The 18,473-nt window shown below is 36.6% G+C and overlaps 1 protein-coding gene across 1 annotated transcript; it reads right to left on the bottom strand.

The window, feature by feature from the left end:
* Positions 1-8,958: 8,958 nt before the first annotated feature.
* LOC110656918 (probable LRR receptor-like serine/threonine-protein kinase RKF3) lies at positions 8,959-11,212 on the bottom strand. The gene has a single exon (XM_021813908.2). It carries the CDS (start codon positions 11,173-11,175, stop codon positions 9,073-9,075), a length of 2,103 nt encoding a protein of 700 aa, XP_021669600.2. The 5' UTR covers positions 11,176-11,212; the 3' UTR covers positions 8,959-9,072.
* Positions 11,213-18,473: the final 7,261 nt, after the last annotated feature.

Genomic DNA, 18,473 nt, shown 5'->3' with positions numbered 1-18,473 from the left:
TCCGATCTCTTTTAAGTTATTTATTAAAATTTTGGAGGGAGATCGGATAAGAACCCTCCTCCGATCTCCTCTAGATGTTTATTAAAACTTTTAAGTTGAGACCGGATAAGAACTCTCCTCCGATCTCTTTTAACGTTTATTAAAATTTTGAGGGGAGATCGGATAAGAACTCTCCTCCGATCTCCTCTAAACATTTATCAGAATTTTCGAGTTGAGACCGGATAAGAACTCTCCTCCGATCTTTTTTTAACGTTTATTAAAATTTTGAGGGGAGATCGGATAAGAACTCTCCTCCGATCTCTTTTAGATTAACAGGAGCCTGAAAGGGACTTTTCCGATCTCCCGGATTTTAATTTCAGCTACATGACATAAGAGCCTAAAGCTAAGGATTCTGGCATTCAAAGATATTGGGGATAAGGATTCTCGATACCTTTTGGCTAGGTGGGGAAAACTAGACTTGATTTACCGACCTTCCATGTATTCATTTTACCAATATCTATTAATGACCGATCTATTCTGTTTTGTTTATTTTGGTTTTATTCCACTTTATGACATCTTTGTCGAATTGTCGCTTACGCCACCTAATAGTTTGGCTATCTTCCCGACGCGTTATTCAGTTCTCTCTTTAAAAGAGATCCTGTTGCGATTACCACGCCTTACTGCATCGTTTACACGCTACTAGGAGCTAGAGAACTTGCACTCAGAAATGACGAAGATTAATAAAATGACAGACTAATCACTAAAGAGATAACTCGAGAGTAACATTCTTTTGGGTCCTTTTGCACAAAATGAACTTGGAGAAAATCACATACGTAAGAAGAACAAAGAAAGTGCGAAAAATAAACGTAAACACTTAGTAAAACAGCAATATGAGCTCTTACCTGTGAGGAGCCAAATCTACTGAAATAGCTACGGGGTGGCAAATAGAGATAAGACAGTGGACTGATTAGCCTGAGAGCTGATGTTCGTCGGGAAGTGAAGGGAGCTTAACTAAAATATGATCAGATTAAGATAAAAGCCGAGTGGAATGAAGTTTAGCTTAGACAGTGGGAATGAAAACAGAGATGATAAAGGGCTGAAAGTGAGGGTGTGACCAGATAATGAACAAACTGGAAATGTAGAGTTCCAGTATTCAGAATCCTTTTCAAGAAACACTTCAGAAAACTAGTTTCAAAAGTTTTTCCAATCAACACTTCAAAGTAGCGGAATAACAAACTGAATGAATTTTTCAGAGTTCTTCCGCTATAATAACAGCCTTTCTTTTTTGTCTGTCCGTCCCCCCTTGAACAGTTTTTTCATGCAGGTATTTATAGGAATCGGGCGCTCCCCGTGAAGGGTCAGGATTTATTTTGAGGGAGATGGAGGGTCAAGATTTCGAAGGACATGATCGGATGTCCAGGAATTAAAGAGAATCAAAATGAATGGCTGAGATCCCTCTTCAGAACGTTTGTCCTTTTCTTCTTTCAATCTGACGGTCCCAGATCTTCTTGTCCGGAACGATCTAAGGGCTAAGAGCGAAAGACGCTGGTATTGTCGTCTTCTCTCTTGATCCAAGGGTTCCAGGTTTGTCCTTATAAGTGAGATCAACGGTGGAGATTGGGATGTACAGGACTGTCATGACATACCTCGTACTGCCAAGATTATGGCGATTCTTAGGCGTGCGGTGGAGATCTCGTCTGCATCGCTTTAACTACCTCGGCTCTGATTCTGACGACGGTTATTGGGATTTGTCTTATTCTTTTTGTCTTTCGATCCCTCCTCTTTCTGATCTCTTTCACATGCTCTTTTCCGATCTTTCATGCTGGTCTCCCATCTTCCGATCTATTATTCCGATCTTTCCCTTCCTCAGGTCCGGTCTGGTCAAAGCATTAATTGCCCCTCGATTCCCGAAGCGTTCGCTTTTTCGCCAAAGAATAAATGCTCATTTTCCCTATATATACCCCTGACAGAGACATTTCCTTCATCTGATTTTCCTCTCTTCCTTTCTTACTTTCCCTGTTCTAGCTGCTCCGGTGGAAGTTCCGGCCATGATTGTGGTTTTTGATCTCTTTCCGATGAGCTTCTTTAACCACCGGCTGAAAATTTACGATCCCGGTGATCGCATAACCCTAACTGACGATGGTGAGAGAACTGGATTTGACCGATCTGTATTGCGGACCTCGAGTCGCTCAACTGAGTTCATTCGGCTTCTCATCACATTGAGTGTTCCGACAGCGGTTTCCTCCCACATTGGGTGCTCCGATAGCGGATTAAGTTCCGATCGGTGGCAGTATCCTTGGGATCAGTTATAAACTGATCCTTAGATCAGCCTTTTGATATAATCAGATCTCCAATGTATTCCGATCCTTAGAGATCGCCCAAATGATGTAGTTAGAACTTTATTGTAATCCGATCCCTAGAGATCGCCCAAATGATGTAATCCGAACTTTTGGAAATAAAGACTTCATTTTGTCGATTATCATCTTATTATTTTTGCATTGATTATTTTCGATCTCTAATGTGATTATCCGATCTGGTTCTTTACCTGAATGACACTTAACTGATCAAAATATTCAACTTATTATGCCGATCTCCAATTAACCGATCTCGGAACATTCGAATATTTGAGAGAAGTGTCTGAACAGCTGTCGAGTCCCACCAATCGATGCGTTGCCTAGAACCTCGCGAGCATTAAATGCTCGGACTAGTATAAATAGGGGTGGGAGGGTTAGCCAGTTGTTCTCTCATTCCATTTTCAATCCCCTGCTCACAACTTCGAAGTTCTCTCGTTTTCTCAAGTTCTTCCGACGCCGATCAGACTCCGGTAAGGGCTTTGATCTTCTTTTTTAGTTTAAGTTCTTTATTTCTTTTGAAAATGAGCGGTGCCGAAGGTCAAAGAGCGGTGAGCCCTCCTTCCATTCAGTTCTCATGATCGTCCGATGAAGAAGAAGTAGTCGGGCCAAGCACGCAACCTGAACCTCCTAGGGCTTCCATTCCAGGGCGGGGGCGGGTCATACCATCAAGGCGTGCACCTGTTTCAGGGAGGGAGACTCTCCCTATAGATGAGCTACCGTCGGTTCTTCGAGTATCCGATCTGCAATCGTTTAGCCAAGAATACAACATTCGGCCTGATTTGTACGAGCTAATCAAGTGCCACGGCGATCTTCGTGTCGATCACTCCTTTGAAGAGAATGACATGGTTATGGTGTACGAGGAACAGTTAAAGGCTGGTCTTCGGTTCCCTCTAGATGACTTCTATAAGGAGGTCCTAAAACTTCACCGAGCGTGCATTGCTCAAATTCACCCTAACTCGTGGCGGATCTTGGTAGCCTTCCGAGGTCTATGCCGATCTAAGGGAATCAGACCTACGGCTAAAGTGTTCACCGAGCTGCATGCACTAACTCGCCGAAAGGATGACGAACATCGGTTCTTTCAGTGAAGCCTCATTGCGCTCTTTTCCGACCGCCTCATCCCTTAAGAATTGGAAGAATCGTTTCTTCATTCCGAGGAGCAAAGATCCGAGCCGCTGAGGACTTCCTCAGAGCCGGTGGTACTGTGGGCCTTTGCTTCCAAGCATATTACCCTGAACCAGGAGGAAGGCTTAATAGTGATGGATCTGAAGAGTCTGGCCGCCACTCAAAAGTATTCTTGTTTGGATGCGGTGACTGCCGAGTTGCACCATTGGACTATTCAACTGCTCACTGGCCAAGACCGCGAACTTTCGCTCTCTGACCTCGGCATTGGTATTTTCTATATCTCAGCTCTCAGGACCTTAGCGATCTCACTGACCTTTTCTTTATGCAGGCATGGCGGGTGGCGAGGGTTCTAGGAAGCGGAAGAAGGACAAAGAGATCTCCCGGAAAATAAAGGAGATGAAGCGTTCGGAAATGCTTCGAACGCCTGGTCATGAATCTGGGGAAGTACAAGGGGACCCACCTCAACCTTCGGATCTGCCGACCGCTGAAGCTGTCTGATCTCCTCCTAGATTGGAAGAGCAGCCTCCAGCTCTTCCAGTTGTTCCAAGCTCAGAAAGGGGTCCTTCTCAATCTTCTGGGAGGACCTCTTCTCGTGGCGCTCAAAAGCTAATCAAGTCCCTGAAGAATAACCGGACTATTCGGGAGAACCCCGGTTTTGCCCAAGTCTTGGGGTCTTCCATCTTTCTTCGGGAGGATCGGGACAGGCTATCCTCGAACAGCCTTGATGATATCTTGACTCAATCCATGAGCCTGAACGTGGAGTGCCTGGTAAATCAGACCATGGTTTGGGAAAAGGTTCAGCGTCTGGGTAAGGAGATAGGGAAGAAAAATCAGGAAGTGGCTTCCCTCCGATCCCAACTCTCATCCGCTCAAGATTATATATCTCAAGTTGAGGGGCGGACAAAGTTTTATGAGGACAGGGTGGCCGAACTGAATCTTGTTTTGGCTGAAAGGAATCGGGTTCTCGGAGAAGTCCAGGCGCTACAGGCCAACGAAGCTGCTCAGGTCGCCCAACTCATCGAAGAGCTTAAAGAGAAAGACGGGGAGCTTAAGGAGAAAGATGAAGAGATGGTGACGGGAATAGCCGGGGCCTATGTGAATGCTCACAAGGACCTCTTGGCCGAACTCCAGAAGCGTTACCCAGGGGAGGACTTCTCTTGGATGGCCGATCTGGCTCTTGGGGGTGATGATGAGGACAGTGAGGAGGAAGCCGAGGGTGAGAGAGAGAGTGAGCAAAATGTAAATCAGGCTGGGGGTGACCCTCCAGCTGAATAGCTTGTACAAAAAAAAAATGAAATGAAATGGGTCTCTCTTTGTTCAATGAATGGATGTGATTTGAAAATCTCTGAATTGCCTAAGTATTTGATTGTATGAGCATAGCGAAACAAGAACTAGATGCAACTATTAATCTAAGTATAAGAGATCGGAAAGCACAATAAGCATGAGATCGGTGGGGAAGAAATACTGAATGGGACTTGATTAAAATTGAAAATTTAACTTGAACACTTAAGATCGGAATCCTCATTAAACCGAACCAAAACCTTAGCTCTTAATCTTTCAAAAAGGAGATCGGCAATAAAACGGGTAAGAAAAGATCTAGTGCTAGTTCATTTATCAGGAATATACTTGACGGGTCCTGAATTTCGACAATGGGTTTGAGAGATCGGTGAGCGATAGACTGGTAAAGCTTTGATCGATGAGAACTTAACAATTTTATTTAATTCTTTGCGGGGAGAGATCGGAATTGTGACAGCCTATCAAAGAGGGATCGGAAATGTGATTAGCTGTCCGAAGGAGACTTAGTACCGGGGATCGATTTCAAAGTTTTATTGATTATAGGGATCGGCCAAAATATGGTGTCGACAAGTTTCAATCATGAGCCAGTTTTGGTCTGGTTTTGAATCAAAATCAACGATTTTAGTTCGTCGAGGGAATGAACTTAAATTGAACTATAATCACCAGTTTGGCTCCTGGCAGTTTCATTTTGATTTCTATTCGATCTAGATTGAGGCTAGGGGTGTTGAATTCCAATTTTAAGCTTGTTTCTCCTTAAGATATGGAACCGGAATCGAATCCATGTTTCTTTGATTTTTAGGAACTAAAATTAGAACCGAGCTTTGATTGCTATTTTAGTTTGGTTCTAAGTAATTTCCATATAATTCTGATTTTAATTTTGATTTCAATTTTAGTTTAAGTCTGAATTCTTACATTTAAAATTACAACATTTTTATGTTCATTTTAGAAGAGTAAAAAAATCAAAATAGCAATAATAATAAGGAAAAAAGATCAAATAAACTCTTGTAATTTCAATCGAGGGCCAAGTAGGTTAAAAATCAAATTTTTACACTAAATAAAGACAAAACTTTATAATTAAGGCTTAATAGACCCAAATTTTAGAAAAAAAAAATTGTTTTCTCTAATTTTTTACTAATAAAATTAAAATAATAATTTTAATATTAAATATTTTTATTCATCATATTCTTCAATTTTTTAAGTTTATTTTAATTAAAAATAATAAATAATTTTTAATATTTAGAATTAAAAAATAATATTTTATTAAGTAATAACTTATTTAGCCTTAATTAGAAAGTTCAATCTTTATTTGATAAAAAACATAAGTTTGAACTTATTTACTTCTCGACATAGAAATTTTTTTTGTCTTTTTTCAATAAAAATAATAGTCTTAACGTAAAAAATAATGTTAATATCTAAATTATATATACTACTTAATAAGTGTATCATATTGTTTTCTACCTATTTTTTAATTATATTGTCTTTAACTAAAATATACATATATAATTATTAATTAAAAACTAAAAAGTATATTATATGGCTAAAATGTGATTTAATCATATAATTAAGCGATTTAATGCATTATGACCAAAATTATTTAAAAAGTAAAAAATATTATTACATTATATATATATATATATATATATATATATATATATATATATATATATATATATATATATATATATATATATACTTGCATTACAATTTTAATTACATATAAATATATAATTTTATTGAAATTACATAATATATCTGAAAAAATATATGTATAAAATCGATTTTTTGATTTTGTTATAGTTTGCTATTATTTTGGTACAATTCCAATTTAATTGTTAGTAAAAAATAAGAATTGAACCAAAACAGTACATATAAGTGATCCATAGTATTTTTATAATTTTTATCTATGTTAATTTTTATCATTTTCTGATTTTTAATTAATTTTTATTAGTATTTGTTAGAGTAATTAGCTTAAAAGCTATTTTCTTTTATTTGATTTAGTTTTTATTGTTTGTATGTAAGGGATGACTAAAAGAGCTTGTTGGAGATTAAAAAGTTTAGAAAAATACAAGTTGAAGGTTAAAGTGAGCTTTCCAAGTAGTAGATTTCCCAACAAGCTTTGGAAATTAAAGAATCCCACAACCGAGGAGAATTATATGAAAAAATAGAGGCAAAACATCCCTTAACCTGCCTTGGGGATGGATGTCAGGCACCCAACCAGCCTTGGAAATGGTCAGATGCGCCTAAGCTGTCTTGGGGAAGAAAGGAGGCTGCTGAATAAGCTCTTGGCACCCAAAAGCTCTATTGTTGAGAGAGAGCAAAGATTTGGAGAGGGTTTTCTTAGAATATTTAAAGGCTATAGCAAGGGTTTTTCATCAAGCACACTTATAATTTATTTTGTCTTCTTTTATTTTCTTTAAGTTTTGTTAAAAACCCATTTAGTGATTGATGTTTGGTCTTAATTTTATTGATTTTGAGTTGAGTTTGAACATAATGAGCGATTAAATTTTATTGCTAGGATATTGATGTAACTTAACTTGATTTTAATTTGAAGGTTTTGATTTAATTTTTCTATCTCGCAATTAGTTGTTATTTTGATATTAATGTTTTTAGGTATTATAATTGACACTTAATTGATCTGTAATTTAAAATTTTGGCTAAAAAGCATTATTATAAATTTGATTTGCTAGCAACCATTTTATGATTTTCATCTGAGAGTGAGAATTTAGGTTGAGTTCATGGGGTTTTTATAATAATATTTGTTAATTAATTGATTAGTTCTTATTGAGAAATAGAATTACCTCTATTCAATAGAAGGTTTGATAATGCCAAAAAGGAATTATTAAATAATTTTTTAATTATTATATTTACAAAAATAATTAAAGTTATTATTAGACAAAATTAATTGATTGAGTCAAGTGAAATCAATATCCCTAACACCTTTTCATTGGTTTTAACTTTAAATTTTTATTGCCTTAGTAGTTAATTTTCAATGGTAGTTAATTTCATTTCTAATTCAATTTTAATTTCTTAAATTTAATCTATTTTGATTGTCTATATGTTAGTAAAATTGACATATATTTTAGTAATTAAAGATAATTATCATGAAAACAATACTCTACTCATTCTATGTTAATCGTGCGATTTCATACATTTGCGAAAATATATCAATAACCAATTGGATACGGTTTGATTCCTATAGTAATGGTTCATTTTGGGTTATAGTACGATTAAGCTGAGACCGCAAGAACCATGTGCAACTCTCGTTTGAAATAATACAATGACTGAAATTTTTATTTATTTTTTATTTTTTTAAATAAAAACATGTTCGAACCGGACTAGACCACTGGTTCATGATCCTAAGGGAGAACAACCAAGCCGGGTCCTTAGTATTCCCAATTCCGATCCAGTTTGGACCAGGTCTAGTTGCCACCAACAATACCACCCAACGACCATCGTCACTGCGACACTCGGTCACCATCACAACCACCATCTAGGCACCGATCCGAACACCACTCAACTGCCACCACCTGGCCCACCGATTTAGTTCAAATTCGTCCAACCACAGACCAAAAACTGTTGGTTATGGCCCAAAATCAGACCGAAATTGACTTATGGCCGCCTCTAGCCTGTAAGTCAAAACTTCCAAAGCGTAAAGTATTTGTGTGTTTCCTTGCGCCAAACATGAAAAAGCATTGCAAAAATATTTTAATTATTATCCATTTGAGATCCTCCATGATCGAACAAAACTTGCATATTCAATGGTTGTACATTTAAATAAATTTTTCCAAAGATGATAGAGTGTTGATTAAGGATCCATTTTACCAGGCGGTCGTTTGGTTAGCAGGTTTAGTATGCCAGCTCTCATATACTAAGCTCCATAGGATCCTAATCAATTTTAATCAATCTTGTTACTCAAAATATTATTACTAATGCACCTATGGGGTTAGGGCTTCAACTTGATGAAAAGAAGCAACTACTTTACAATAATATCCCCAGTACAAGCTCCAATACCAGGTTCAGATGAAGTTTTTACAGGTTTAGTTTGTTCCAAATTTAGTTCGCTTCAAATTTCAAGCAAATCCAAAATTTTCAAGTCATTTTTGGGTTTAATTCTATTATTTAGGCAAGCTTCGACCTTACTTTGCAAGCAAAGTTTAGATTGGATAAAAAAATACCAGTTTAGTTTGGTTTTATTAGAATTAAAAGGAAGGGGAAAGAACTCATTTCTTTTCTTTAGAATTTTACAGGGGGGAAACAATAAATGTAATGGACTAAGAATACAAAAGGTGAAAAAAAAGAGATTCATTTACTGTCAAACAATTCACTTGAGAACTGTCAGTGTGAAGCTTCCCGGTGTATCCTTATTGTCCAAATTTTGATCGTCACTTGTGATGGAAGAACAGGACATATAACTTGGGCAGAGAGAGCTAAGCCCACTGTTAGAACCACCAACATAAGCTGCAAGAGTTGAGGGAACCAGCTGCAGATTGGTTTCCAGTAGCTTCACAATCTGATACATTGTTGGCCTGGCAAATAATACTGGATGAGCACAGATAACAGCTATGTGAACATATAGCTCCATCACTTCCGGGGATCCCATTTCAGGCATGTTTTCTTCGATGACATCCAATGCTCTGCCTTCCTTCACAAGCGTCCATGCCCAATCTGTCAATAGAGAAACTTTTTCTTCGTCGTTTTCATATGCTTTTCTTCCACTCAGGAGCTCAAGAAGCACAACGCCGAAGCTGTAAACATCGCTTCTTTCGGTTAACTTGCCGTATAAGGCATATTCTGGAGCAACATAGCCAAGAGACCCTGCTACCCTGGTGCTCAAATGTGACATTCCTTGTGAATTGAACCTTGCGAGGCCAAAATCTGCTACCTTTGCCTCAAATGTCTCATCCAGAAGTATATTACTAGCCTTTATATCTCTATGTATGATTGCAGGTTGCACCCCATAGTGTAGATAAGCCAATCCGCGAGCTGTTCCCAGGGCAATATTCTGACGAATTGGCCAGCTTAGCTTCTTCATTCCTGATCCGAACAGATAGTCATAGAGGCTTCCATTATGCATTAGATCACAGACAATAATTCGTTGGTGACCTTCCATAGGAACTGTTGCAGTACAGTAGCCTCTTAAAGCAACAAGATTGACATGCTTAACACTTGCGATGATTTCCACTTCATGTGCAAAGATTGCATCACCAGAAGCAGAACAGTTCTTGAATCTCTTGAATGCAAGTTCAGATCCATCAGCTAACATCCCCTTGTAAACATTCCCATAACTTCCCTTCCCAATAATATTATGTCTTGAGAAATTCGTTGTAGCAGTCCTGATTTCACCGATTTTAAACTTGACTAAATTGGGACTTCTAGTTCGCAGTCCTAATCCAAGGTCCAAACTAGTCTCATCTTTATTACCAGAATTGTTCTTTTCCCTTTCCTTTCCACATTTCTTGTGCAGCATCCAGAACAACCACGCTGCAATTGAAGCCCCCAAGACCCCAATAATGCAACCTAAAACAACACCAGAAATTAAAGACAGGCGCTTCTCATTGGAGTTCAACTGCATAGAAAATTCAAGCCTGAACAAGCATTTCGCTGTTGCTTGATCGCTCGGTCCAAGTTTATTGCTAAAAGCAGCCGCGTACATAAACAAGTAATCAGAAGAAATTGAAGCATTCTCAGTTTCAGGACCCTGGAGGGACAGTTTCTGAATACTCGACAACTTGTGGATACAAGATTGACAAACAAAGCCATTTTCCAAAGACTGATTACAAGAAAGCCTCAGTTCCTGTAATTCGGACCTGGGAAATAGGCTCTCAAACTGTTCCTGAGTTGTAATGTTGATATAAGTGTCTGAAATCCATTCAGGATGATACCCACAAGTGGATTGGATATCAAAACCGTGTAAGAAATCTCCAACTAAGCTCCTATATGATTCCCAGCATGCCTGATAAGTGTCAGGAGGGGGAACAAAGTACCCATTGGTTCGAAGGTATTCTGATCGAACGAAAAGAATTCCCTTCTGAATGTACAGACATTGAGTAGGCACATCGATAAGAGCAGGCCTTATTTGAGCTTCAGCGGCGAGTTGTAGAAGAACATCGAAGTTCAATGGACAGGAAGATTCAGTAAGGTTTCTATTTGAGATTTTGTAGCGAATAGCAGATGAGGTACAGAAGTTGGAAAATGCTAAAACTAACACTAATGGAAAGAAAGTGGATGGAAAGAGGGACATGTCTAAGCTAAGGTTTGGAAACCATGATTTTTGGCTTAGCCCTTCATGAGAATTGGAAACCATAACTTTAACCTGAAGCAATTCATCTTCAATCAGTGGCCGGTTTTGGCAGGTAGCGAATGGGCAGCAAGTGAGAGTTGGAATGGGTCTAAACAAAATTTTAAAAGAGAGAAGAATCTTCATTTGTCAGCATACTGACCATTAAAGCTCTTGATTTGGAGCCCACGTGACCTTGTAATGAAATTTTGACAAGCAGCTGATGATTTGTTTGAATAAATCAAATGAGTTATCAAAAGGGTCCGTCTTTTCCATGCATTATAAAACAAGTTGATTGTCCCTGCTTGTGAACATTAGGTGAAGCTTTGAACCCTTCTTTAGTAAAACAAAACTAGGGATCATAACACAGAGTGAATCAGAATTTTGACGACTATCTAAAAATGTACTGAAGTCTTTATCCATACAAGGTTTTTGTTTAACCGTCAACCAAAGGAAAGTATGTGGCAAATTCTTGGTTCATGACAGGAGTAGCTTCTAGGGTATGTTGTCCTGTTTAATTCCAGTACTTGTTAGCAACTAGAAACGAACCAAACATAGTGAGATTCCCCTCTCTAAAAATTTTATACGATTGCTGCCATAAAAAGTCAAACCTAAACATCATTTGAATCCGTTTGAACTATATGAAGTCTTTATATGAAATACATTAAAATTAGCTTTTCTATATCTTTACAACATTGTGAGTCAAATACGTAAAAATTGTATCCAAATACTAATATTTATTTTTAAATAATTTTATCTTTATCATTAAAATAAAAATACAATTTAATCAAATTTAATTTTTTATTAACTTAAATTAATTAATGTGTAATTGTTAATATACAAACAAAAAGAATGAGAAAAATTTTTAGACATAACTTATAATTAGTTATAATAAAATCAATTGCTCATATATTTAATCACTATCTAAAATTATAGGTTATAATAAGTAAGATTTCTCGAACTTAATTGATTTTCTCTTACCTAACCCCAATCTCTACATTGTGCAGGGTGTGAATGGGAAGACCTTTTTCCCACTCTAAATACTGTAACCCACTCTGCACATAATATATTATTATTTTTTATTAAAAATAATTTATTTATGACATTACCGATGAGTGGTGAAGGATATACCGTGTACTGTGATATCTCCAGAGTTGGCTTAGGGTGTGTTTTGATGCAGAATGGAAAAGTAGTGGCTTATGCTTCAAGGCAGCTAAAGAGACATGAGCAGAACTACCCCACCCATTATTTGAAAATGGCGGCTGTAGTCTTTGCACTAAAGATCTGGAGACACTACATATATGGTGAAGTATGCAAGATATATACCGACCACAAGAGTCTGAAGTACATCTTTCAACAGAGGGATTTAAATTTAAGACAGAGGAGATGGATGGAGCTTCTGAAGGACTATGATTGTACCATCCAGTACCACCCTAGGAAGGCCAATGTAGTAGTAGATGCTTTGAGCAGAAAATCTTCTGGCAGCTTGGCGCACATATCAGCAGAGAAGAGACAATTGATTCAAAAAGTACATGAATTGATGGATCAAGGGTTGATCTTAGATCTTTCAGATGAGGGGGTATTGTTGGCCCATTTTTCAGTGAGACCAGACCTGCAAGATAGAGTCAAAGTTTCCCAACACAGAGACCAGCAATTGATGAAGATCATAGAAAGAGTACAGCATGGTGAAGGTGGTGAGTTTGGATTTGCCAATGATGGCGCCCTTATGCAAGGTTCCAGAATATGTGTGCCCGACGTGGACAATCTCAGAAATGAAATCGTGTGAGAGGCACACTATACACTGTACAATGTCCACTCAAGCTCCACCAAGATGTACCATGATGTGAAAGATAGTTACTGGTGGAATGGCATGAAGAGAGACATAGCAGACTTTGTGTCCAAGTGCTTGACTTGTCAGAAGGTGAAGTTTGAATACCAGATGCCGTCAGGGAAGCTGCAAGAGCTCCCTATCTGGGAATGAAAGTGGGAAATGATTACTATGGATTTTGTGACTGGGTTGCCTCATACCACGGGAGAATATGATTCGATATGGGTAATTGTAAACCGTCTGACTAAATCAACTCATTTCTTGCCTGTGAAGACCACATATTCTGTTGCACAGTATGTCCGGCTCTATATTCGAGAAATAGTCAGATTGCATGGAGTTCCTGCTTCCATAATATCTAACAAAGGGCTCTAGTTCACTTCTCAATTTTGGAGGAAGTTGTAGGAGGCACTTGACACACAGTTGAACTTTAATACTGCTTTCCACCCTCAGACAGATGGGCAATTCGAAAGGACAATCCAAACACTGGAAGACATGCTTCGCATGTGTGTTTTGGATTTTGGAGGTCAATGGGATGATCAGCTACCCTTGGTGGAGTTTGCCTACAACAACAGTTATCATTCTAGCATAGGGATGGCACCCTATGAGGCACTATATGGTAGAAAGTATAGGTCTCCTCTGTGTTGGACAGAAATGGGAGAAGCGAAGGTGCATGATGTGGACTTAGTGCAGTACACTTCCGAGATAGTTCCTTTAATCAGAGAACGATTGAAAATAGCTTTCAGTAGGCAGAAGAGTTATGCAAATCCCAGATGAAGGGATGTAGAGTTTGCAGTAGGTGATTACATATTCCTGAAGGTTTCTCCGATGAAGGGGGTCATGAGATTTGGGAAGAAGGGCAAGTTGGCACTGCGGTATATTGGACCTTTTGAGGTTACTGATAGAGTTGGAACAGTTGCCTATCGGTTGGAGTTACCACCCAACCTTTCTCATGTTCATCCTGTATTTCACATCTCCATGCTTAGGAAATACATACCTGATCCTTCTCATATATTACAGCCAGATGTAGTAGAGCTGAAAGAAGACTTGACGTTTGAGGAGCAACCTGTAGCCATAGTAGACTACCAAGTGAGGCAGCTAAGATCAAAACAAATCCCTATGGTTAAGGTTTTGTAGAGGAGCCAGTCAGTGGAAGAGTGCACTTGGGAGTCAGAGCGGGACATGCGTAGCAAGTATCCTTATTTATTTAATGTGTAATTTTGATCTTTTATTCTGCCTTGTGTAAAATTCGATGACGAATTTTCTGTAAGGAGGGAAGAATGTAACACCCTTAATTTTTAAATTTATTATTTTATGGGTAATTATTTATATTTTATTTTATTTAAATTTTAGGAAATTATTTGAAATTTTTAGGATTTTAGAAATCGTATTCGATTTTCTAAAAATATAAAATTTTGATGATTTTTAAAAATTAATTTAAAGACCACGTGGCAAAACTAAAAATATATTTGGACTCTACGAATTTTTCTGAGTTTTCTGAAATTTTTTCAGAATTTTTAGGCCTCGTTTTCGATCCAAAGCAGAGTAAAAATTCAAAATTTTATATCCTGAATCGGACCGGCCGAATCCAACCCGACCGAGTCAGACCGGTCGAATCGGACTGGCCCTCTTTCTCTTCTCTTTTTCTTCTCCGCGCGCCCAACACCCCCACTTCTTTTCCCTTTTTCTCTCTCCTCCCTCCACCCCTCGCAGCCAGCCACCTCCCTAGCCTCTCCCACACGCCGGCGCACCTCCATGTGACCTCCCCGCCACCGGCTGACGCTCTAGGTGGCCAAAAAAGTCGCACGAAGTTCCCCCTGTGCGTGCACGTCATTTCGTCTTCCCGGGCTGATTCTGACTGATCCAGCCACTAATCGGATTGGGTCTTGTGTCAAAACCCATCTACAACTCGAGAGCTTTCCATAGACACTAAGAACACTAAAATCTATCGAGCGGTTTGCCCAATTTTTGTCCGTGAAGTTTTAGCCCATTTCGACTGTTGGGCTAAATTTCTCGCAAACTGTGAACCCTACAAGAAAACCGAGAGTACTAGAGTGCTCTACTCGTCAAGAGCTTCGCGGCAATACCAACCCCCGTGTTGTGGGCTTCGTATAGGTACCTTCAATTCGCGAAAATTCAAGGGTTGCCCGAGTCTGTAAATTTCTGACTGGGCAGACAGGCTACCGAAAAGGTCTTGGAATTGGGTCAAGATTTTGGCTACCCCACCTTTATCAGACGTCCCGCGCATTCCCGAGGTCGGAATCAGCATAGGTAAATCCGAACCTGACTTTTTCTTAATTATCTAGTACTTAAATTGGATTAAAAATCCATAGAATATTCGTGGTAGCTTAGAAAATTAAAATTTCTTTTGCATTAGCTTAGTAATATTGCTAAGGACCACGAGGCAAAGTTTTAGAATTTTTAGAATTCATTTGGTTAGTTTTTGCAAAAGGGTTAATTATAAAGACTAAACTGTAATTTTTCATATTATGATTGTTGACTGTTTGGATGGGCACAGAAGGAGCTATATAATGTGATTGAGTTGTGTGTGTGTGATTTGTGGGTATAGAAGTGCGTTTTAAGCCCTTTTTACAAGCTGGGTAGGTCTTAAGTATAAGAGAGAGTCTGCCGGATTTTCGACACGACTTCGGACATCTTTGGTCTTTTTCAAGCTTGTATCGAGTCAAATATATTAAATAATTACTATAAAATTGTCATGTGAGCTAGGGCAGCCTTCAATCTCCGCCCAACTGCCGCAGTGACTTCGGCTAAGTCTGTGAGTAAAATATTAATTTTAATTATAATTTCGATATTATTATATATTTAAGCATGCCTATGCATCACTTATAAATATGTATCTATGTAGTTAAATACTAAGCATATTTTATATTACATTCATAATTATTGAAGTATCATGGATGTTGTTTGTGGTAATTTGGAGCAGTGTGTATGCGTGGCGTGCGTGTGGTATGGTATTGGATATGGACAGGACCGGTAGACACGACTTGAGAGACACCCGCTGGGACCTAGTCCTTCGAGGTAGACACGACTTAAGAGACACTCGTTGGCAGAGGTTGGATTAAGAGGGCTGGATAGGGGATCAGCTCCCATATATGTATTGCTTGACAGTGTTGGGTGTGTGAGTGCTCCAAAATTACTTTTTTGCTGTTATGATATGAAAATTATAATGATGTTGCATTTCACTCTACATTATGCATTGGTTTTAGATAATTATAGAGATTATTATTAAAATTGATATTTTACTCTCTGAGTCGAATGCTCACTCCTGTTCATCTATTTTTCCAGGCTACAGGAGGATTATTTGTTGTGACTAACCTGCTCTTCTTCTTCGCACGTCCATTGATAGTATTTAATGTATTTTGTACAATTGAGTTAAATTTTAGACTCTGCATGTGTTAGAAGCACTTATTTTATTTTGGACCTGTATTATAAAAGTTATGTTAGACCTGTAAAATTTAACTGTATGCATAATGGGATTGGATGAGGAAGCTGAACTCCCATTTGAGTTATGACATTTTGATTATGTGGAGGGTGAACTAAGTTCTCTAATTTATTATATATTGTGTTTACAGGTCGGACGAGTCAAAAACTCCTCGTTGAATGGTTCATTTTATGGCCGGACTCTGTCCGGTTGAATTCTTGAAATTTGGCCCAAATGAGCCTTGGAATTGAGTTGAGGAATAGTTAGGTTTACTACGGGCTTCGGGGGCTTTAGGCTAGCCCAAGTCCTAGTGCCGGTCCGGCCCATAGGTTGAGTCGTGACAATTTTTTTAAAAATTACATATAGAAAAACTAAATCACAAAAATCATAAAAACTAATGTGCATATAAATAGGGTGTATGGGTAAGGGTGAAGATTATTTGATTTTGTTGCTAAACAGTTTTAACTTCATTTAGTCTAATTTGATTTCATCCAACATGTACCTTTTAGTTCCGTCCCTGCCAGCAGTTGAAGGTAATATCACTCATTTGGTAAATATAGATTCGAATCCCCATTTTCTTAATCTCTTATTAAAGAAAAAGAATATTCATCTACTTTTTTTTTTTTCCTCTATTAATGTTCTCTTTAGTTACATAACAAAATATTAAATATTCTTATTAAACTCAATGATCATTTTATATCTTAAAAAATATTAAGAATTTAACCTTTGATAAATTTTAAATATAAAAAAATATCTAATTAAAATTGAAATTAAAAAAAATTAACAATGAATTATAATATAATTTTTAAAATATTATTTTATTAATAAAATAGTCTCTTAATTTAAATTTTATATTTTAAAATAACTTTTTAATCTTTGTGTAAACTTGTATTGTCTAGAAATTAATTAAAAAATGCATCTTAGGTGAAGAAAATTTTATTATATGAATAAATTAGTACGATGTTAAGATAATTAATTACTACACATATTAATCCTTTCTTAAAAAAACTACGCATATTTGTTAACATCTTAATATTGATTAGATTGAGAAGAACAATTTGCATATATTATCTATATTAGTAAATTTTAATGAAAAGGGCGACAGCTATGGAGATGCGGCCATGATGCATATATCATATCATCGGCATAAGATACATTATTTATATAATATATATTTATTATAGCAAGAGTTCATTTATAATAAATATTTATTATTTATTTCATTTACTTATATTTATTATTTTTATAAAAATTATTTTATTTAAAATTATTTATTAATTAATTTTTTTATAATTTTTTTATTATTTTGGTTAAATATAATAATTATTTTTATAATTTTTTTAAAACTCATTATATTACCTCTTTTTATCTATTAATTAGATAATATAAAGGATAATTTAATAAATTTAAAAATATTTTTTATTATAATTTAAGTAATTTAATATTTTCTTAATTATTATATAATAATAATAGTAAAAAAAATTTAAAATATAATAAATATAAAAATTTAAGTTAAAATTTTTTTTTATTAATAAAATAAAATTTTAAGGATTATATTATAATTTATTATTTCAAAATTTAATTTAATCATTTAATTAAAATTGTATCTAATTAAAAATATTAATTTTTTTGAACATAATTAAAATTTTAATTATTACTATAAATTCAAGCAATTATTTAATTTTTTGTAATAAACTTTTAATAAATTGCATATGTCCAAGTGGACTTTTATAATAATAATAATAATAATAATAATGAGGTTAATTAAAAAAAAAAAAAGAGTAGATTTTTCTTTAAAAAAAAATTGGAAAGTGGTAACATTGGAAAGACGCGTAAATGGGTTTGGCTTGAGAATCTGGAAATGGATACATTTCCTTCCTTTAATTAATCCTTATTTTGTGTTTTTCTCTCATATGGGCCCCACCCTTTCCCTCGTTACTGTGGTATTCCCCTTTTCCCACGCTGTAAAAACATAATCTACGGCGCTGTAAATTCGCTCACTTTCAAATTTTTTATAGCTGTAATTTCGCGTCTTGTTTATTTGTTTTGAGATTTTCTCATTCTCATCGCTCCGCTGTCGTAACGTAACCGATGTCCGTCTCTCCTTTTCTCTAAACCTCTTACTCTTAACTATTCCCCTCAATTTCTCATATTTTCATTTTCGCCCCCTAATTTCTC

Source organism: Hevea brasiliensis, chromosome 5 (genome assembly GCF_030052815.1).
Source record: "Hevea brasiliensis isolate MT/VB/25A 57/8 chromosome 5, ASM3005281v1, whole genome shotgun sequence".
NCBI classification, from domain to species: domain Eukaryota; kingdom Viridiplantae; phylum Streptophyta; class Magnoliopsida; order Malpighiales; family Euphorbiaceae; genus Hevea; species Hevea brasiliensis.
Note: the sequence above shows the minus strand (reverse complement) of the source record. Positions and strands in the feature narration are given on the sequence as shown.

Coding starts and splice junctions, on each gene's coding strand:
- LOC110656918 (XM_021813908.2), bottom strand. CDS start 11,175: ATGAAGATTCTTCTCTCTTTTAAAATTTTGTTTAGACCCATTCCAACT.